A 23,290-nucleotide genomic window follows, 5' to 3' on the forward strand; every position below is an offset into this window, starting at 1 on the left:
TTGGTGCTACATACCTATTGACTAATTTTTGGGAGGAATATTTCAATGCGACGCAGTCAATTTCACTTACGATCAAGGCTACGATGTATTCTCTTCTTTTCTTGCTTGTCACAATCAGCAGCCATGGCTGTAGCCGATCAATAAATCTGATTTTCCTTCCTTATCCGTGCTTATCGCGTGCCAAGTGGTATGGTGCGCAGTTCTTTTTTTTGCAAAATGGCCCCTAAACGCCGTCTGGCAGCAACGAAATGAACGAGCTACGAATCAGTTAACGATTTTCACTGACAGCTGATTGATGCATGATAAAGATGGGTCGTCGGCAACATATTGGGCCAAATCATCGTGCGCCATCGTACTGGACTGGGAGGGAAATATTGTCAATCTCGCCGCAATCGATAGAACGATAGGCCGGAGGCGACAATGCGACATCGTTTGCTGCGTCTGTGGCCGTACCTTTCGTAAGCCGTTGAACGTCTTTTAACAAAGGATGATTGTTTAAATTTTGACACAGGACTGATTGCCCAAATGAAGCATTTAGTATTAGCGTAATATAGACAGACTAACGGCTCTGTGCTTTTCATTTGCATTTTTAAGTTACTCGAATTAGCGTGAACAGGCGAAACGTTAGCTAGCATGCCAGCGATAATGCTGAATTATTTATCTCTACCATAACAGACTGGTGTTTGGTGCTTGCGTATTAAACAACTTCAGCGACAAGACAAGCGGTATCCCACTTGAAAACGTAAGCAATGCGAGCGTTTTTCTCTTTGCCTTTCCTTTGTCCTTTGTGTTTTTGCATACACAGACACCAGAACACAAACCATCAGCCCTGCTTTTGCCCAAATACGTGACCAACTGCGCGCGAATGACGGCAGCTTAAGGCCTGAAAACAATGAAAACTCTGATAAGGTGAGTCGAGGGACTCCTGATATGCGTGACACACACAAAAAAAAACAACTCACAATACTCCCAAAATAACCATAAACGCGTCACTTCAAACGCTGTAGACAGCAAACAACATGCACCAAATGGGCGTTGTACGGTGAACAGTGTGGGTGGGCCGTGAAGGTACACAGCGGAAGCCTTCAAGAGGTCTTTCACCATAAAATGAGCCATTCTTGGGACGATAGGGATGCCACGTAGGAGCCACGTGGGACAGGCGGAAAGCACACGGTGAAAGACATTCAACCGTTGGGCTGGGAAATTTGTTCCTGTCCTGGCGAAAAATCTGGCCATTCCCCCTTTTTTGTGGACGTGCTTTGGTTTGGCTAAAAGAAGATACCCTCAAAATAACTGCGGTGGGATGTTGGTTCAGGGTTGTTTTTTTACTTACTTGCCTGCTGACTAGCTGCAGGTAAATCTTGCGGTATAAAACGGTCTATTTCGTCACAGCATCTAATGACAGGTGCCATCAAGCAAACATGTCACCCAGAGCGACCGGCCAGCAGAGCACAGAATAGAAGGAGGATGTGAAAGTAAACCATTTTCTGCTTCTACTGCCCCCACTGCTGCGCTGTTCGGGAAATGGCGGACGGCATCTGTGTAAGGTAAAATCCTCGCACATAGCGTACGAAACGGTGAAAAAAGCACCTTTCTCCCGCTCTTGCCTGCGTGTCGGAAAAATGTTTGCCAAGGGATTTGCTCATCCGCACCAGCGAGCAAAGCGTGTACAGTGCTTTGTGGCGGTATGTGATGGGAAGCAACAAAAAAGTGGGACGAATTCTGGACTGGCCCCACAGGCAGTGTAGAAGATTGACACCGGTGCGATGCGGTGGTAACTAATGGGTGTGGATGAAGGTAAAAAATAAACAGTAAATTAAATGGAAAGACTAAGTCAATGTGGCAACGTGGTGTGGGGATCGTGGGCTTTTTTTTTGAGGACCCATGCCCGGGAAGATAAACACAATTAATGGCGTGTTTCTTTTCTTCTTTTTTGTTGTTGCTTTTGCTGTGTGTATGTAGTAGATCTGCTCCTCGGGGTCAGTTTTGAACAAGGGTTATCAAATCCAGCGTAAGAAGATTAGACGTGTACAACGAGAGGGAGGTTTTCAATTATTTTTTCTTACTATGTTGGGATTGTTTTAAATTCTGCTCAAAGTTATGATACGATAGCGTTAAAGGCAAATGCGAATAATTATGGGATATTTTAGATGTTAATTGGGTTGCTGGTGTTGTATCGTTGTGGATTATCTGTTGTACATGGTTTAATTTGGTTGCCTTACCTTAAACGATTCTGATGTTAATAATTTAATATTTAATTGCGGTAATATTTGTTGTATGTTTTGTTAATCATTTGCAATGGGCTTCTTTTGTTGTTTGAATGTATTGAAGTCTATACATCGTAGTTATTTTACACAGGCTTCAAATATAGGCAGCCTATACATGCTATAACTTTTCAGATAAAACGATTTAGCATTCTCAATCGATTTGCTCACGTTCTGCACCACTTCCGTTAACACCAACTGTCCCGTTTGTAAACGTGACTTTTAAGTGACAGTAAAGAATTATTGATTGACACTCATCTTCAATTGTTGCTTAGACTTTTTGGGACACTCTGTACTGTATCACTGTAGAAACAGAATGATTCTTACAATGATGTTTTTTGAGCGAAATAAGAGCGAACTTTAACTTTTTAACTAACTTTTTCTTTAATTGAAATCAGCCACCAGGCGCCTCCATCCGGTTCGAGGCTTTTGCATTGAACGAGAAAAAAACATACAGCCCATGCTTATGTTTTCCGACGAATGAATCGCGTGTGGGGCTCGGGGAGGGAGATAAAACAATGATAATACACATTCTTTTCATCGTCGTCCTTTGTGTAAAGCAACGGTTGGCAGAATGGGCTAAAATAATTTTCCTGTAATAATTTTTTGCCATTATATTATTATGGTGTCGGATTTTGAGATAGGCAGAACACACCCGCAAGTTAGGCAATGAATTAACAACGCCTATCCATAGGCAATACGCATCACATGTATTTTCCCATTAGACAGAATTCCCATTTAGATCAGTTGAACCAGAATCCAGTTGTAATATTGCCAACTTAACAGGATTTAAACAGGAAAATGTATGCATCGCTAACGGAGCACGTCGGCTTCTGATAAGAACCCCCCAGAAATCACCAATAAATCGAGTTAGAATTCCAGTGTTAATACTTCGTTCTTCCTCCAGTTTTTTTGTGAGCATTGCTCTTCTTGAGAAATTCGATTCTCATTAAGAGTGGCCAGACCCCTTTGGCAATATCCGTTGTTAGGCGGAAGTTTGCATCGGGGTGCCAGCCTTTTTCAAGGCTTTTGCTCGGGAGTACTGCTCCCCTTTCTAAAAATACAGTCCACGAGACGGAGTAGGCCGTAGAAACCTACATTTTGGTCCTTCGAACCGGATAACGCAACCAGGTGCGTTCATCACCAGGAGACAACCAACCAGGGTTGGTCTCATCTTCGGCAATCGGACGGATTGCATCTTCGGCGGACAACCGGACGGGTTGGTCCCATCTTCGGCGGACAACCGGACGGGTTGGTCCCATCTTCGGCGGACACCCAGGCGGGTTGGTCCCATCTTCGGCGGACAACCGGACGGGTTGGTCCCATCTTCGGCGGACAACCGGACGGGTTGGTCCCATCTTCGGCGGACACCCAGGCGGGTTGGTCCCATCTTCTACGGACACCCAGGCGGGTTGGTCCCATCTTCTACGGACACCCAGGCGGGTTGGTCCCATCTTCTACGGACACCCAGGCGGGTTGGTCCCATCTTCTACGGACACCCAGGCGGGTTGGTCCCATCTTCTACGGACAACCGGGCGGGTTGGTCCCATCTTCTACGGACAACCGGGCGGGTTAGTCCCATCCTCGACGGACACCCAGGCGGGTAGGTCCCATCCTCAACGGACACCCAGGCGGGTTGGTCCCATCGTCTACGGACACTCAGGCGGGTTGGTCCCACTTCAAGTAACAGCGATCATCGTCAGCACACGTGGAGATTAGACTTGCCCAATGTCAGTCTCACGTGCACCTCCTGTAGAAGAAGAAGACCATCTTATCATCGAAGAACAGCAAGGCGACGAAATGGCATAGGCCAATCTACAAGAAGGACGTGAAGCGTCGCAGCCAAACTCTTCAAAGTACATCCAAAGTCTACGTGCCAAACACAAAGGCTTATGTCGCAAGCTGGCAAACATGAACACCGAACAGAAAGACGACAGCATATCTCAAGTCCAACGAGGTATGCTGGAAGAACTGAAAGCAGAGCAGAGCCACGTCATGGATTTAATACTGGAAGAATTGCCAGATGACGTAGATGAAGACTTGGCAAAAGACGAAGCATTCCACTCACTATATGCTTCTAAGGCAGCGAAGCTGGTCGTAATCGACAAAAAGCCATCGTCAGCTACAACACCTCCTGAAGTTGCATCATCATCGGTCTCCATCCAGCATCATCTCAACATCCCAATGCCGACTTTTGATGGTCTATACGAATACTGGCCAACGTTCAAGGCCATGTTCTTAGACATCATGAAGCGGACTAATGACTCGGATGCAGTAAAACTTCATCATCTCAACAAAGCGCTGCAAGGGAAAGCAGCTGGCATTCTGAACACGTCCATTCTGAATGGCAACAACTTCCAGGCGGCATGGGACGTCTTGGAGAGGCGTTTTGAGAATCCTCGGCTGATTGTCGACAAGCACATCGCAGGATTGCTTCAGCTGAAGCATGCACCCCGAGAATCTGCAAAGGACCTGCGGAAGCTAGCGGAAACGTGCAAGAGTCATGTGGATGGCTTAGTGTTTATGAAGCAGACTATCGACAGTACCAGCAACCTCATCATCACACATCTTCTCAGCTCATGTATGGACGCTGACACAAGGAAGGCATGGGAGAGTTCGTTGGAACATGGAGAGTTTCCGGATCTCTTCAAAACTCTCGACTTCATCAATCGGCAATGTGAGGTGCTCGAAAGCTGCACGCCAGAGACGTCACGGAAATCAACAAGCACCAAAGCCTTCACCTCCACCACAGCTGCCAATCCATCATGTGTACTGTGCCAGCAGCATCATACTCTTCATAACTGTCCAACCTTCATCGCGATGTCCGTAGTGCAGAGGAAGAACAAAGTGCAGTCATTGAAACGTTGTTTCAATTGCCTCAGCGCTGGACACCCGGTTTCGCAGTGCCGATCGAAATGGACGTGCCGTATCTGCAAGAAACGTCATCATCATCTACTTCATGGGGAGCAGCTTCCAGCAGCACCATCTCTTCAGCCTCCAGACGCCGCTGCAACATCTCATCAGCTTCCAGTCGATGCAGCTCAACCAACATTCATCGGGGCATCGATGACTTCATTGACGACAGCCGTGCCATCCACAGTGCTATTGTCAACAGTAGTGCTCAACATCACCGATCGTGCCGGAGTTAGCCATCCAGCAAGAGCTCTCTTGGATAGCGGAGCTCAATCCAACTTCATCACCGGCAGGATGGCACAGTTCCTGGAATTGCCGCGGAAGCTGATCAATCTTCCGCTATCAGGCATTGGTGGCAGTACAAGATCGAATGTGCGACATTCCATCAAAACCACCATCCATTCTCGATGCTCGAGCTATACTGCGTCATTGGAGTTGCTTGTGTTACCGAAGCTGTCAGCAGACATACCAACTCAACGGATCGACATCAGCCACTGGAAGTTACCGGAAACCTGCATCTTGGCTGATCCATCCTTCAATCGGCCAGGAACCATTGACATCATCTTGGGAGCAACACACTTCTACGAGATCCTGAGGACCGGACGACTCTCCCTGGGTAACAGTATGCCAACCCTTCAGGAAACTGAATTTGGTTGGGTAGTCAGTGGTACCATCACCGAACCCATGTCACCGGTAATGTGTGCGGTGGCAACACACACGAACGAGTTGGACAATCTGATGAAGCAGTTCTTCGCCATTGAAGATCTGAGCAACACACCGAGTTGGAGCATCGAGGAACGAGCCTGTGAGGATCATTACACGGCAACCACCACACGAGAAGAGGATGGCAGGTACATGGTTCAGCTTCCACGCAAGCCAGAGATGATTGGCAAGCTTGGCGATTCAAGGACTATCGCACTTCGACGGTTCCTAGCACTAGAACGTCGACTTCAACGGGAACCCGACACCCAACGTGCCTACGTGGACTTCATGGATGAGTACCTTCGCTTAGGTCATATGAGCAAGGTGGCAGCTTCTTCAACGAACGATGAATCGTTTTATCTACCACATCATCCGGTCTTCAAGAACGACAGCACCACGACGAAGTGTCGAGTGGTGTTTGACGCATCGAGTAAATCCTCAACGGGTGTGTCGTTGAACGACACACTAATGGTCGGGCCGACCATTCAACAAGATGCCACTTCTATTTTACTGCGGTTCCGGACTCAACCAATCGCGCTTACCGCTGACGTCACAAAAATGTACCGGCAGGTTTGGATTCATCCAAAGGACCGGTCACTGCAACGCATCATTTGGCGGAGTTCACCCAACGATCCCATTCAGGAGTACGAGCTCAACACGGTAACATATGGGACAGCATCCGCTCCATTCCTGGCAGTCCGCTCGTTGCAACAAATCGTAGCGGACCATGGAGGAGAGTTTCCAGCCGCCGCAGAACGTTCCTGTGACTTCTATGTAGATGACTTCGTTTCCGGCGGGCAATCATCTGAAGCGGCGCAGATGCTGCAGCTGCAAACTGAGCAACTTTACGCAAGTGCAGGATTCGAGCTGCGGAAGTGGGCGTCCAGCGACCCATCAGTACTCCAGAACGTGAACCAGGAGAAGTTAGCATCCAGCCCTTATACTACCAGTGGATCGAAGGGACTTCTCGCCACCCTCGGGTTGATTTGGGACCCAGCATCTGACACGTTGCAGTTCAAAATCAACACCCCATACGTGATTGGGGCAATCACCAAAAGAAAGGTGCTATCGTGCATCGCCAGGATCTATGATCCTTTGGGCATCGTCGATCCCGTAAAAGCCATGGCCAAGCAGTTCCTCCAACGCATCTGGACCCTGCAAACGGAACAGCAACAGCCCTGGGGATGGGATGACGAGTTGCCACATCATCTACAAGGAGAATGGATCAACTTCCACAACCAGTTGATACATTTACAAAATCTACACATTCCTCGTGTAGCCATCAGGCCAGATTCGACATCAAGCCAGTTCCATTTTTTCTGCGATGCATCGGAAAAGGGATATGGCGCATGCTGCTACATCAGAAGCCGAGATGACAACGGAAACATCACGATGCAACTGTACGCGTCGAAAACTAAGGTGACACCGATAAATAGCAAACACTCCATTGCTCGACTGGAATTGTGCGCTGCACAATTGGCCAGCTTGCTATATGATCGGGTCAGATTAGCGGTCAAGCTCTCGTCTCCTGCAACTTTCTGGACGGATTCCATGACCGTAGTTCATTGGTTACGAGCATCGCCAAATTGCTGGAAACCATTTGTCGCTAATCGCGTCTCCCAAGTGCAACACTTGACCCAAGGAAGTGTTTGGCGGCACATCCCCGGAGTCGACAATCCAGCGGACTTAGCATCGCGTGGTTGCTTGAGTAAGGACCTTCTCGACAACCCGCTATGGTGGCAGGGTCCTTCCTGGATTTATCTACCCGAGGACCAGTGGCCTGAATCACCAGTATCATCATCATGTGAAGCAGCAGTAGCAGAGCAGCGAGTCACCACAGTAGCTTGTCCAGCTACAGAAAAACCACCACATCGCATCTTTACGCTATACTCGTCATTCTCCAAGCTTCGAAGGATTGTGGCATATTGGGTGCAATACTTCAACAGGCGCTTCAAGCGTCGACAGTACGCGGGTATTGGACTTACAACCCAAGATCTACGGGAGGCTGAGGAAGTATTGTGTCGGCTGGCACAACAGGACCAATTTGAGCAGGAAATAAAGGCTCTTCAACATAACAAGCCGATACCTTCATCATCGAAGCTGAAATGGCTGCATCCGCAGCTAGGAGCAAACGGCATCATTCGCGTTGGAGGACGTCTGTCCAATGCACCTCTACTAGAAGACATCAAGCATCCAATCTTGGTTCCCAACAACCATCCATTGGCTGAGTTACTAATGGACCACTTTCACAAAACTCGACTCCATGCGGGGCCACAACTGATGCTGAGCAGCAGTCGCCAACGATACTGGATCGTAGGTGGCAGGAACATAGCCCGACGTGTGTATCATCACTGCATCACCTGTTTCCGAGCGAAACCTACAGCTTCAGAGACGCTAATGGCAGATCTACCATCCAGCAGAGTGACACCTGGCCGACCCTTTTCAATCACTGGGATTGATTATTGTGGTCCAGTATTCATCAAGGGACCACATCGAAGAGCCGTTGCTACAAAGGCTTATGTAGCAATATTCGTTTGCTTCACAACACGAGCTATTCACATCGAGCTCGTGTCCGATCTCACCACGGAGGCGTTTTTATCAGCATTACGCCGCTTCGTCGCTCGTCGCGGACTGCCCGAGGAGTTGCATTCCGACAATGCAACGAACTTCAAAGGAGCCAACAATCAGCTAAATGAGCTGTATAGACTGCTGCGAACACCTGAACACCAACAAGGCATGCAGAGTTGGACATTGGAAAGGCAGATCAACTGGAAATTCATCCCACCACGCGCGCCTCATTTTGGTGGGATTTGGGAGGCTGCTGTGCGCTCGATGAAGCACCACTTGGTTCGAGTCCTGGGAAACACCACTCTATCTTTTGAAGATATGACAACGCTATTGGCTGAGATCGAATGTTGCCTGAATTCCCGTCCTCTCACCCCGATGACGGAGGACCCATCAGACGCAACAGCCCTTACCCCAGGCCATTTTTTGGTTGGGTCACATCTACAGCAGGTTCCAGACGCCGAGACGACGATCATTCCTGAAAACAGACTCACTCACTGGCGCCTAATACAACAGCTAAAACGCCACTTTTGGAGAAGATGGCACCAGGAATATCTTCAACAGCTTCAGCCGCGTTCGAAATGGGTAAGCGAAGGACAAGTGATTGAACCAGGTACGTTAGTACTAATCAAAGAGGACAATGTGCCACCAACGACATGGCCATTGGCACGCGTTACGGAAGTTCATCCGGGAAAAGATGGAAAGATTAGGGTAGCAACGTTGCGCACAAGTACAAAAATGAACATCACTAGGCCTCTAGTTAGGTTGTGTGTTTTGCCTATCAATTAGAGATTATTAAAATTGTTCAATTTTAAGGTGGCAGAATGTCGGATTTTGAGATAGGCAGAACACACCCGCAAGTTAGGCAATGAATTAACAACGCCTATCCATAGGCAATACGCATCCCATGTATTTTCCCATTAGACAGAATTCCCATTTAGATCAGTTGAACCAGAATCCAGGTGTAATATTGCCAACTTAACAGGATTTAAACAGGAAAATGTATGCATCGCTAACGGAGCACGTCGGCTTCTGATAAGAACCCCCCAGAAATCACCAATAAATCGAGTTAGAATTCCAGTGTTAATACTTCGTTCTTCCTCCAGTTTTTTTGTGAGCATTGCTCTTCTTGAGAAATTCGATTCTCATTAAGAGTGGCCAGACCCCTTTGGCAATATCCGTTGTTAGGCGGAAGTTTGCATCGGGGTGCCAGCCTTTTTCAAGGCTTTTGCTCGGGAGTACTGCTCCCCTTTCTAAAAATACAGTCCACGAGACGGAGTAGGCCGTAGAAACCTACATATGGGTTTGCGGATTTTCTAAAAATCGTTAGAATGTAAAACCTTTTTACACGTTTTTTATTCGCATATCACCATTGGCAAAAATTTACGAAGGTTTAAAAGAAAACTCATGAACATCTTATTGTTAGTAATATAGTGAATAACTATGTCAAAAACAATTTACACTATCATTTCGTGCTCCTATCAAAATACTTAATATTATATTTAAGTTGTCTCCGCCAAATTGAGCAAGATAAATATATTCAAAAAAGAAAATAAAAAAAAGAAAACATCCTTGCTTTTTATCGTCATCTTCACTTTGAAATGAGAATCGTAATTCACGGCTTCAAATTAATTAACTTTGTAAACATTTGAGGTTTGCACTCAACTGCATCGGTTCCATTTTTCGATTGCAATGCAATTTATTGTCGCACTTCAAGCATCATGGTGAAAGTTAACCAATTATTTTTCTTTAATTGAAATCAGCCACCAGGCGCCTCCATCCGGTTCTAGGTTTTTGCATTGAACGAGAAAAAAAACAACATAACATAAAACACAAAATCAATCAATAAGTACCAGTGAAAAGTTTCTCAATTCGTGCATCGATACACAACCACTTGCATTCGAGAGAGCTGCTTTGTGTGCATATTGATTTGTGGTTTTATTGCATTTTCATTAGCGCTTGGGAAAACCGCCAGCAACCGTACCCGTGATTCAATTGAACGTGTACTTCGTCAGTCTGTATTGAAAAGTTGGGTCCATTATGCCTCTGGCTGCAGAGCGTTTCAAAACCAAAACTCCAACAGCAACAACAATCAACTGTACTCTACCATATGGTCAAAGTTACACACCACACACGTTTGTGAGCCCAAAAAAAGGAAGATCCGTAAAATCTGGTGGCTCGAATCGAACGATTCGCTGTTTCGTGAAAAACAAAGAATAACAAGAAACTAGACAAGTAAAATATGCGATCTAACGAAACGCAACAGCTTTCTCAACTTTATTTGTCGAAAGGCGGATGGAACGTGATCGAATTGAGCGGTGACCTCATCCATTTCCCACCCTATTGGCCCTATTCTCCTTACCACACTTTTACCGAACCGATTTTTCGCCGAACCCGAAAGTGATTTCCATGCCCGGGGGCCAATTTTCCATTCGATCGCAAGGATAATGAAATTTTGCGCTCGTGCATCAGTCGGGCCAGCGTTGGAAGGCAACGCTGAAGACGATTGTTGATGGAAGCTGCAGTGGACAGGAGACGGGAGCCAAAATTGTTAGCCATTAATCAAAAATTCAAATTTATGCATTATCATGTTTGATTTGAGCTGCTATCCGTTCCATCCCCTCGGCTCCGTAGTACGGTACGGTTCGGTTCAGTTTATTCACGCCATTTATGGGTGACTTTTGAGCGAAATTGAACTGACAAAGGTTGACCGAATGAATTGATCCGGCTTGTAGTGTGAATTGAGACGTGTCCAAGGGAGCTTTACGGTTGTGGCATGCTTCTATTGCGGTGTCTCCGGTACCGGTACCAATCGGTACAAAATCGATCATCATTGTGCATTTCATGTCGCTGCCTCCTTGCCCGTTTTTGGATTTTAGCCGGGGCGCTGTGTAAAAGAAAGGAAAAGCTTTATACTCCCACTGCCTTCACATACGCGAGCGATTGATTTGTATGCGCACGCATCGATTGGACCGATTTTTGTATCGACACACGCAACGGAACTGATGACAGTTTGATTGGTTTTACCGTTTACTTCTCAATCTCGCAACTTTCTCCGACCTGGACAGTTTGGGAATAGTGGCAGCGGTGTTGAAAGAGGAACAATCGAGAGGAAAAAAAGTTAAGCACATCCTGTCGGACGGTATCGGGTGTCGTACGTGCCACTATCAATCAAATGGCAAGCAAGCAATGGAGCTGGAGTGTTTTTTTTCTCTTTATTTCTCCTTTCACTCATTCGACGCTCCAATATCCCTAGATTATTGGCCGGAAAGGGCGAAAGGCCCTAATAGGTTTACGCTTGGCCGGTTTTGAATGGGGGCGAACCGGCACGAATGAACAATACCGATCCGCCTCGGGAAAGTGCGAGGGCGAGCACGTGTCGTTATGGTTCAAATATGGCAAAAACTCATTTCGAGAAAGGTTCAGTTAATATGATTACTGGACGTTCTCGCTCATCAGCCCGACAAAACGCTTGATTGGTGATGTTGTCCTTTTTTTTTGTTTCTGCTTAATTGTTACACCGAATGATTATCTCTCATATAAGTGCTTTTGTTCAATGCACTTACATTACGTCAGTTGCGTTTTGTGTCAGAAAGTCAGTTCAATTTAAACGATCCGTGATCAACTTTTGTTTATTATGTTTGTTGTGAAAACTTTACCCATTCGTACGGCACTAGTTTTATGATGCAAATTCCACAGATTGCAAAAGTACGTCGTAACGCAACTGGAAAGCGACTTTCATCTCTTTTACGGTTGAAATTTTCCAATCCAATGCGACATCGGGCGCGGGTTGAGATACCACACCAGGAGAAGACTTAAAAGCTCGCCCTGGCGAGAGGCGAGGGGGAGTGGCTTTTGAAAGATTCATCAAATGTGAGGCGCTTTTGTAGGCAGTTATCCATTTCACCTTTTCGAGTGCTGTGTCGAGCGTATTAGCATATGCAAAATGGGACTTACACCGAAGATGTTATGGGCCCGGCCTTCGTTCAAGCTCACAATATGACGAGCTCGGCTGGGAAAGCGTCTCAACCGTTTTTGTCGTCCGACACGGCACACAGCCAAGGACCGATGGTACGTTTGCGATGGAATTACGTACCGATGTCTTCTGCCTTCGGTAAGCTTTACAAAAGGGGCTATGTTTTTTAGCCGATTTATGCTACCGTCTGCCTGTGTCGGCGTGGACACTTGTGCCGTTGCGTTGCGAAGCATATGTGTTTGATTATTCATTACCGAGTGCTATCGTTTGCATTCTATCGCATTGTAATCGGTTTTACGGTGCGCCGAAGCAAACGGGGCACGATGATGTATTTGAAATTCAAAGCAAGTGTGCAGCCACTCGGCTATACGGCGGGAGAGATTACACGCCTTTTCGGTGCCGATGAGAGTGCGCAATGTGTTTGTTTTTATCGAAATTAAATTTTCAGTACACTTGCACTTGCGAGGTAGCACGCGTGAAGAATGGTAACTTTATACAAGTTACGGAATATTTTTTACTAGAAGCATGATTAGAGTGATTACACTGTCAAAATAAAACGCAGATGCCAGATTGATCCAATATTTGAAAAGAGCATGAAAATAAAAAGAACATCTTGGTGGTTTCCAATGTAATAAAGAAGGATATTAGGATAGATTGGAGATGAAAGAACACAAAGAAATGTGATATATGATTACATATATCGCATTGCCAAATGAAAAACAAATTTACTTGTACCTAATATTTCATTGCACCTGACGATGAGCAATTTGTTTAAATGATTTAATATTGTTTCCGCATGGACCGTTCCTCCTGAATAAAAATAAATGTATACGAAACTAATATGTGTAAAAAAGGGCAGGGTCATTCATTAAAGGGACTTTTTTATGGTTTCAGCTATTAAAAGTGTTGAGTATGTTCATTTTTTAAATAATATAACATTAGATAGAACAGAAAAAACGCCCAAGCCTGGTTATGCTCATGTGAAATTTTAAAGGAATTTTTTATTTCATTTTGTTGTTGTTTTTTTAATGTTGAGAATAGAGTAAATAAGTGAAATTCCAAAGCATTATCAATTATTCGAATAAAAGTGTACGATTATTTCAGCAACATATGAAATGCGAAAAATCAGATAAATTAGAAAAATTTAAAGGAATATTTTCATCATGCATAAAACCAAAGAAAAGTAGATGTGCTTTTTTTCTTCAAATTTAACTCTTTCTTACATCAATATCTGGGACTTAGTTTTTCCTTGTTATTAATTAAACGAGTATCCTTTTTTACAAGTACAGTATACGCTCGGTAATCCGCCCCTTTTTAATCCGCACTTTTGACAATCATGAGGTGAACAGTGTTTGTAGTGAACTATGATTAAAAAGATCTTTCTATTTTTTAAATTATAAATTTTCTTTGAAAAAGATGAAAATGTATGTAATGTAACAATTAACTCATGAACTGCGACAAAAATAAGAAAACACGCCAAAACGTCATTCGATAATCTGCATTCAATCAAGTGCGGATTACCGATCGTATACTGTTTTACTGACTATGTTTGGAGATTTTTACTGAACTCTGTTAAATATTTTGTATGGATTAAAGTCCGACCAACTTTAACTCGTGTCATAATGCGACCTAAAAGCGAAAACCGTAAACATGAGATCGCATGCTTCTCCATTCCCGCATGCTAAACGTTCAAGCTGCGAACAATTCCGTGGCAGATGTTAATGTCAACATGAGAAAATAATAAGCGAAAATATTCAATTTATCACCCCAACGACAACTAGTTTCGAGCGTCAATGGGCTTTGCTGACAGCCCTACCGTTGGCTGTCTATGAACTGAAGTGTCTTGTGTTTTACTGGAAGACGCCAAGCGCAGACAAAAAAAAGCTCGCTCGCGAGAACCCCCTACAATAGAAGACGAGAGTTTCATGTTGGTGGCGTACAATATTGAGGAATGAATAATAAAAAAAATTGACGCCATTGTTGATGCCGTTGACGAACCACAAGATGAGAATCGGTCCCATTCCTACCCGTGCTGACGGAACGCGTGTGCTCCCAAACACACACACACATCCTGCAGAACGGGCTAAAGTTTCCGATGGAAACGAATTGGAAAACGATGGTGGCTGGATGTTCCGTGTTGCCAACAGCGTATCCGGTTCTTTTTCGCTTTTCTCGGTCCGTTGCCACGATGATAACGATAATGGTTGATGACTTATCACATTATTTGCGCCAACAGCAATTTATTACCAGCTTCTTGGGCTGCGTTGTGTGTCGTTTTTTTTTCTGCCCGTTCTCAACGTTATTTTATTACACTCGCCATTTTGTGTCCGTGTATGTGTGTGTATGTTATTTCCCTGACGAAAACGAACGCATGATTCGGTGCCAGACTGGCTGCAGGATACGGCCTATTTCCATACGACAAGCCACGTAATTATTGCGTGTCGCGAATGTGACGCACGGCACACAACAACAACAAAAAACCTCTCGCTCAAGTGGCAAGGGAATGAGAGGAATACAAAAAAATATACGCACAGCGCCTAAGGGCTTCTCGGGTGTCCTTCACCACAAGCAGAGAACGTTTGCCTACGGAGCGGATGTGACAAAACGGAGCAATAGAAAAAAGACAGTGGTTCTGGTCCTACCGACCGCTCGTTTCCGTTTGACAACAGAAGCAGATCATCGCGCCCGGTATGATTAATGGCGAATAAAGATTAAATGTGGAGGGGTGGCTTTTCGCACAAGCTTTCTTTTCGTGCGATGGGGCAGGGTTCTTTCTTTTTTATGCTATTTGTTGTTGTTTTTTTTTTTTGCTGTTTCTCCCTCTCTTAGCTGTGCTTTTTCTTCCTCACACCTCCCATGTGGGAATGTAGGCTTATGCGGGGTGCGCTTTGGCGCGTGTGGTGTATCCATTTTTTAATCTCAGCAGGCAGCTCCAAAGAAACCACTTAGAGGCGGTGAGTGCGAAAAAGGTAGCATCGAGCGTTTTGTCGGATGCCATTTTTCATGGTAAGAAAGCCTTAAAGTAATAGTGTGCCATGGGAACATCCATCAACGGTTGGCGCGTGCTAAGAGGAAATTGGGGAAGGGGACGATTGTGCTAATACTGAATGTGATGTTTAGTTTTTATTTTTACGTCTTGCCTGAGTCGGGTGTGGAAAAATTTGCTATTTTTCCTCGCATAAAATGGTGCTAAAATGTAAGCGAAAATGTGTGATTAATTTTACGGGATAATCAAAGCCATCGCGTTATACCTAGGCTTTATTATTGAAGACGTAGATTAATACACTTACGTTCATTTTTAATTTTGTTTCATCGTTCGATAGCCGGAACAAAGCCATTTTCTTCCATGAATTATCCTAATGAAGTGTGCGTTTTTTTTTTGTTGCCTGAACCATTTCCCTTTGAAATACTTCTCGCCCACAAAGTGGTGGAACATCAATTCAATTTTATTCTTCACACACCCTTAGGAACTGAACCGAGAGGCAAAACAGACGAACACGCTATCTGCACTCAGCTGCTGGTAAGCAGAGTGGTCAATAAAAGTGTACCAAATTAATAAACCATCCTGCGGCTCTCGTCCAAAGCTTTTCCATTAACAACACCATTTCCCGAGCACAATCCCTCCCCGTTATCTGGAACAGAGCCTCTAATGAACTACGAAGCAGGAATAGAAATTTATGAGCTCCCAAACGTACGCTTGTATCGGTTGTTTTGTGTGGATCCTAAATTCTGGAAAAATCTATCTGCTCGTTTTATCCCCAAATTCCCATCGCTGATAGCACCCCTGCCGCTACACGGCTCTCTAAAGTGTCCATAAATCGACCAGCTAGGGCTGACGACGGTAGGGAATAAAAGACTCTCGGACCAGAGCTCTCAATAAAACGTCATCAAAACGGAAAGATCACTTCAATTCGATCGGGACAGAGGGATCTCTGTATCGTTCAAGTAGTCCTGTTTTCGTGACCGTTGTTAGGAGCAAAACTGTAGCGTGATGACAGTGCGGCAAGCTACGTGATTGAGATTGTTAATTTTTTATCGTTCATTCATTCGTCCAGATCGGGCCGGCGGAGCTTGTACGGCAATGTTGCTCTCGCAAAGTCTCATACGCTATTAAGGCTGTGCATGCTTCTGCCGGTGGGCTTTTTTTCGGTACAAATTGCCTCTCCTTATCGATAACAGTCAATTTTATTTGCCAATTTACGGCCGTGCGTCCTCTTTGGTTTGGTAATCTGATCGTAACTCTCGCGAAAGGAGCCTGTTCGCTGTAACAAGCGTGAAATGTTTGTAGCTTCGCAATGTTTCCCAATGCAAAGGTTAAGCCTTTAGGAAATGATTCTGTGTGAAAACTAATGCTGCAAATAATGGAATGATTATGTTTTTTTTTTTTTTTCAAAGTTTCAAAATGTTTGAGGATTAAGACGAAAGCTTAAGATTAACTATCTTGTTGCTCTTCCATTTGTCACTGTCATGACAGGTATTCCGCAAACTTGAAAGGAAAATATGCTTTTCTTATCTTTTTCATGAAAAATAAATTCTTCATGAGCTAATCTGATCCCACCCGCTACGAATCGGCGTTTGTTTACATATTTTTCGAGCTGAAATAATTTAGGGTGAAATATTGAGGCCAGTTTTGTGGATGGTTTTGTATGCAGTGTTGATATGATTTCAGCCACCAAGTGTCAAACTCCATAAAAACAGCTAGCATTGGCTCCATATTATTTTTCTTGTGCGTTGGTTCCTTTTTTATTCGAACGTGGGATTTAATTTTTATTACTTCTATGTTTACATTACAAACTATTTTTAAAATATATTTTTTATTTAACTTCAAGTTTTTTTTAACTATCGACCTTAAATTTCATGAATCAAATCCAATTCCATTCGAATATACATCTCATAGGCAATTGAGCTCGCTATTGCTCACTTTATACTTCTATCAATAAACACTCTTAAAACTCACACTTGAAATGTTTTCTCGTTTCCAAGAATTAAGTATTAAATCGGCTTATTGAAAATGGCTACTTTTTTATGCTCAGTGTTTTAGTCTCTATCTTTCTCCCTTCTATTCTTCTCTTCTTCTCTCTCTCTCTCTCACTCCCAACCAACAGAGCTTCAAGAGCTCTTCAATTCATCATGCCTGCATTGTAAAAGAGGGTGGAAAAATTTCCCGCCTCTGTCTTCTTCACTCTCGCCTTGCTTTCCTCGTTTTAGCCATCGCTACTTCATTTTCGAACCCACACTAGAAAGCGATCTCTCGGGAGCTTAAGACACAATTCCCAAAAAACCGTCCCACTGCTGTCAAAATGATGACAAAACTGTACAAACATGGTTTGGCAACGCCTAGGTCTGATCTTCGGTCGGCTTCTTTGGTTATTTTTATTTCCTATGGTTTATACCGCGCCGCCCAGAGAATGGAGACGCCTGGTGGATGGAATCGCCCGGTCGTTGATTTGCCACACAGAGCCGGAGCGTGTTTCGTAGCCGGTAACTCTCAACGGCTAAATTTGTTTGTTTCGTGCTTTGCACGAATCGTTCATGCTGTACTAAATAGCAACTTGTTTTTTTTTTCTTCAGTTTTGATGAAAAATCCATACAGACTACCATACTGAGGGAGTTGTACTTCGTATGTCTACCGATGTGTGATGCTGATGATGATGGTAGGATTTTAGAATTTAATGCTGCATTCAAGCTCTAGTTGAAACCGGCAGTTCGACTCATGCTCGATAGCAATGCTGCCATCAAGTGGAGTAACTTTTTAGGCAGCAAGTGAAAAGAATTACCAACAAAAAGCGAGGCGCAGCGTGTGAGAGTAGTGGTGGGTGTTATTTGTGTCAGCAAATAAATAATGTATTTCCCCAAACGGTTCCTTCTCGGCCTGCGAGTGAGATGAGTGAGTCAGTTGCGCAACATCTCGTAACGCCCAACTCAGCCATCCTGCGAAAGGCAGTGTAGGCGAGGAAATGCACTGATTGTTGTGTAATCAGAAAACTTTCACCCGAACCAATATTCAGCTGTTGTTGGGGCCGCAGGATTTAACACACTTCTAGGGTGCTACATTGTGCCCTTTTTTATTGTAGTAACCCAACCGTCTATTCCTTTCTGTCTTCGTTGCAATCACCATTCGAATCGTTGTCGTCACCATTCGACGAATGTTGCCTTCGAGCTGAGGCACGATTCGATGCACAATGCGCTGCTCTCAGTGAGAACACAAACGCCGTAAATACAGAGGCTAAGAGGGCATGAGAAGTTTAAATAGGGAAAAGCGCGTGATTGTTAGACAATTCTCACCCAACTGGTACACGTCTCTTATCCATCCAAACCTACAATATCGTTGACGGATTGGTGTAAAGTGCTCGTCACAGTAGCGTTCGTTTTTTCCCTTTTATTATGCACCATGGAATCGCACCAAACTTTTGCTACTGAAAATGTTTCCGAAGCGTTGCTTTTCAATTTAACTTTGTGAATAATTTTCAAACCAATAAGTTCGCTTGCGCAGAAAAAGTGCGCAATGTTGGTAGATTTAGATATTAAATTACGTTGACAATTTCACCCGTTTATGAAGATGTATTGATTTTTTTTTATTGACAGAAAGGATTCACAGAAACTTCAAAAAAAAATTTTTACATTTTATATGAAAAAAATTGTTTTATAGTTTTTTACCTGTATCCCCCACACAGGGGATACATTAAATATCATGTCAGCATGTAAAATTGTACATTCTGTATATGATTTGCTAGGATATTACAATAATATTACAATTGCATTATTATGTAATATTTCTTACTCTCAAGTATTTCTTACATCCAGTATTACCAAAAAAATATCATAGTAGGTGATTGGCTTGATAAAAGTACCGAAAATCTAAACGAAGGCTTTTGAAAAGTGAATCATGTTAGGGAAAATAATTTTGAAGCATTTTTCCCCCAATGCTTTCGTGACCCAAACCGGTAGGATTTTTTATTGTGCGGTCTGTTTGATTCTCAATGCTAAAAGCCGAAAAAGAAAAGGTTAAGATACACAAACCAAAGCTTTAAATTTATACCATCAAAGATTCTACCATTTCATGAGCAAACAATCATAAGTTGGTTGACTACGGCTTTGAGGCGCCTTCGCTTCGTGCGGGTCTTAAAGATGGTACCGTGAAGATGGCCATTTTCAGAGCGCAAAGCTTGCACAAGGCAACTAAAGATGCTCATTTTTTAGCCAACGATCCTCCGGCCGAACGGGAAATCTCAACCGAACCGAGCAGCGCTGCGCTTCGCCGGAAACAAACAAACGATACAAAGCGTTAAGCATAATTTCTTGGACATTCTGCCTTCACCGAATGACGGAAAACCGTTAGCAAACTAACCATCTTGAGGTCCTATTTTTTCACCACCAAAACCCTCCCGAGCTAACAAAAAGCACACCACCAACGAAGCAGAGTAGGTACCCACAAGCACGAGTTTGTGGTTTCAGTGCAAAGTAAACCGGATATGGTAGTCTATTTTTGTTGCTTTTCCACCTTTTCCTTTCAAACATGCGATAGCGTTGTCTTCGCAGTGTCTACAAAAAAGTGAGAAAAAATTGACAGAAAATGGAAACCCAAGAAAAGTAGAAATATAAAATGGTTAGTGGTAAACCGGGTTCCGTTCGCCAAACAAACTCCTGGTGTGTTTGTTGGGCTATTTTTTGGTTGTGTACTAAAGACAGAGAAATGAAAGAACATTTCCAATCTGATGGAATCGGAATGGGTATCCCTTCTGAAAGGGACTTCAGCGATATGCCGACACATTGCCAAACGAAGTGGCAAAGGTTTGCCACCGATAAAAGGTCAAGATATTACCCGCATCATGTACGCCTTCGAATCAAAGGCCCAACCGTTGCGGGAATGAAAACAAAATTACACACTTCAACCGGAAGCAGCAGAAGTAGCACAATTTGACAAACAAGCAGTGAAAAGGTTGCTCTGGAAAGTCAAACATTTTAAAGCAAGCCAAAAACCACCACCATGGTGACATGAGTGGAATAACATCAGAAGCGTTAAGTGCTACTCTTTAGCTAAATGAAATCAATGCAATGTAATCAATCAATGAAATAAGCCAGGAATAAATGAGTATTTCGAATGACGTGATTTCTGTTTTTAAGGTATACTAATTCAATTAAGTATTACTCTAAATATTAAATCAAATAAATACTCTATAGATTATATGTAGCCCAAAATCTGTACAAATCGAAAAAACGTATCCGATACTCGATGGAAAAGTTTACCCTGTCTACCCTGATTTAGTGATGGAGCCATCCAATTGCCAAAGAATCAGTTTCAAATTTTTCGGTTTTTATTATTGCAATAAAATTTCATTTCAAACCAATTATTTGATTATTTTTCAACGCGTGCGATTGCTTTCCAGAAGAAAAATGCCCTCATAAGTAAAGAAAACGATCTGCTTTAGGTACACATTACAAAACTTCTGTTGCACGAGCGAAGTTATCGCGCCTAAACACCGGGCTCATTCACCCACAACCAGCTGCCAAAGCTCACATCATTGCGGAATTTGTGTGAAATAAAATAATAATAATCACAGCATAAACGGCAGCCCCACCAAAGAATAAATAAACGCAACGTTCCGGTTCCAATTTCGATGGCACGGATGGCGCCCTCCTTCGCCACGCTGCAACGATTGGAACAAAACGGCATCGAGAACTTTCGCATTTCCCATAATTGACCGTTTGGCACCAAATGGAGCACCATGACTGGCAGCGTACAGCGCGAGAACATTCTTTCCAAAATTTAGCACAACTCAAAAAAAAGGCCCAACACAACCAACAGCGAGCGCCCGCTACACGCCAATCAGAGGGCCCACGACCGGCTTCGCGTCCTGTCATTTATCACGGAAATTGTTTACTTTGCAATTACAGTGACTTACTCCAATCAAATCAGCCTCGCGTCGATTTTCTTGCCAGTGTTATTTTTGCTGCTGTTGTTTTTGTCCGTTCGGTGCTGCAAGGTTGTGATGGAAAATCATTTTGAAAATTGTTTGCCCTAACCTGAGGTTCGGCGTGGACACGGGGATGGAGAGAAAAATGTGAAACGAGAATACTAGAGTACAAATGTCGAAGGAAGAGAGCCGTTTTCTATTCTTGTGCCGAAGCTTTCCGCCGCTGGTTGCTACACGTTTTGCGTTCTGGCGGAAAATTGACGGATTCTGAGGGCGGTATGATGGCAAACGACATTTCGCGGAAAAGCTGCGTTCGACAGACCAGTTTCAACAAGTTGACGATACGAATCACAAAACAGGCACAATGGCAAGCGTCAGTGCAGTGGAGAAGAAACATGGAAGGAAATAAATCAAATGGTACCTAAAATAACATTTACCTAATGTCTTTTCATTCACAATTGGGCTTTTTTTCAACCAAGAAGAAACAATTACTGGTCACGCGTTCTCTTATAGCCTTTTTGATTGGATTGTTTTATTGTTAAGCCATCAGTATGGCTTGTCTAATTGTAGGATGTATTGCCTGTTTAAAATTTATTTCAATTTGCCTAAAGGCCGGGCTACATTGATCGTACTCGCACGTGTAATTTTGATTTTCACTAGCGCATCTGGCGGCGGCTGACCGAAGCATTTTGCCAAACAATTTGGAGCCGCTCCAGAAAATACGTTAATTTTCTATGTTTTTTACATTAACTGGAGTGGAAAAGCTTTGCAATTGATACATAAATATGTTGTGCAAGTATTTCAGCCGTTTTTGCAATGGAAAACGATGGAAAAACTACTTAATTTTGAGATCCGGCAGGTCTATTCCCTCGATGACCAAAAAAAGCTTCCACCAGCCGCCGCCAGATGCGCTAGTGAAAATCAAAATTACGCGTGCGAGTACGATCAATGTAGCCCGGCCTTAAAGATATTTGAAGAAAATTAAATGCATTAATTTTATTCAATCGAGGAATTGAATAGCTTGTACGATTATTATAATCCACAAAATAATTAAATTCCAGACATGCAAATTCGGTTAGGATTGAAAGGAAAAAGAGGATAGTACACAAAACTTCATTAGATCAGTAAGCCCCCTTTCTTTCCTTCTTTTTTGTACATCAACCATCTTTTCGAAGGACCGAAACGAACCTTAACCCAGTTTACCAGCAACGAACACCGTTTTTTAAATCTTCTCCGTCTCTCCTTCTCTTTTCCTTAATACTGACATTGTAACACCAAAATTGATTCCTTTATCGTAACTGAACCAAATGCTTGCCTTGAAAACGCTTCAATGTCGTGCGCTTTCATTCTCTCTTTCTCTCCCTCTTCTTATCACTATCTGTCGCTTTCACACACTGGAAGAAAAAGGTTGTTGGCCAAGGGTGTTTTCGAAGGTGCGATAGTGCTCAAGAAAAATCACTCAACCTTGTACGCATTGAAAGGAAGGATAGAAAAAAAACTGTTGTCAGAAGATATGTTGCAACCAGAGTAAAAATGGGTAGCAAGAAAAAAAAACATAATAATGTAGGATAGCAGGATCATGAAAAAAATGGTCTCACCCTGACCTCATCTCATTTGCTGCATTATAAGGCGAGCGGGGGCAAAAACGAAAACATGCAAAAAGGGGAAAATAAATGTCCCTTTTGAATACAACTTGCGGCGGGGAGCCGTTTTGTACGTTCGAAATATTTCCTACTCAAGATCCGAACTGTAAGCCCTAAAAGGAGTCATTTTTTTCATCACCGATAACCAAAGCCCCTGGCCATAAAAAAAGACTCCTTCTCATGGCACAATTGAGATGCCGAATGTCGCACTGGTACGAGGAAAAATGTTGCTAATAGATTCCATCTCCCCGGGGGCGAGATTAATGGGCACGGAAAAGCGATGCCATAGGTGATGCGATTTGTTTCTTGGGC

At 43.7% G+C, this 23,290-nt stretch overlaps 2 protein-coding genes across 3 annotated transcripts in view; one reads left to right on the forward strand and one right to left on the reverse strand.

Moving 5' to 3' along the window:
• Positions 1 to 23,290, reverse strand: part of LOC3292069 (uncharacterized) — a 202,709-nt gene that overhangs the window by 156,034 nt on the left and 23,385 nt on the right. The gene's annotated exons all lie outside the window — the stretch shown is intronic.
• LOC133392728 (uncharacterized) overlaps positions 5,862 to 23,290 on the forward strand; it is a 33,321-nt gene continuing 15,892 nt past the window's right edge. Inside the window, exon 1 of the mRNA XM_061653586.1 lies at positions 5,862 to 7,298. Within this exon, the coding sequence (XP_061509570.1) occupies positions 5,862 to 7,298 (1,437 nt within the window). The remainder of the gene's footprint in view (positions 7,299 to 23,290) is intronic.

This window comes from Anopheles gambiae, chromosome 3, assembly GCF_943734735.2.
Source record: "Anopheles gambiae chromosome 3, idAnoGambNW_F1_1, whole genome shotgun sequence".
Lineage (NCBI taxonomy): Eukaryota > Metazoa > Arthropoda > Insecta > Diptera > Culicidae > Anopheles > Anopheles gambiae.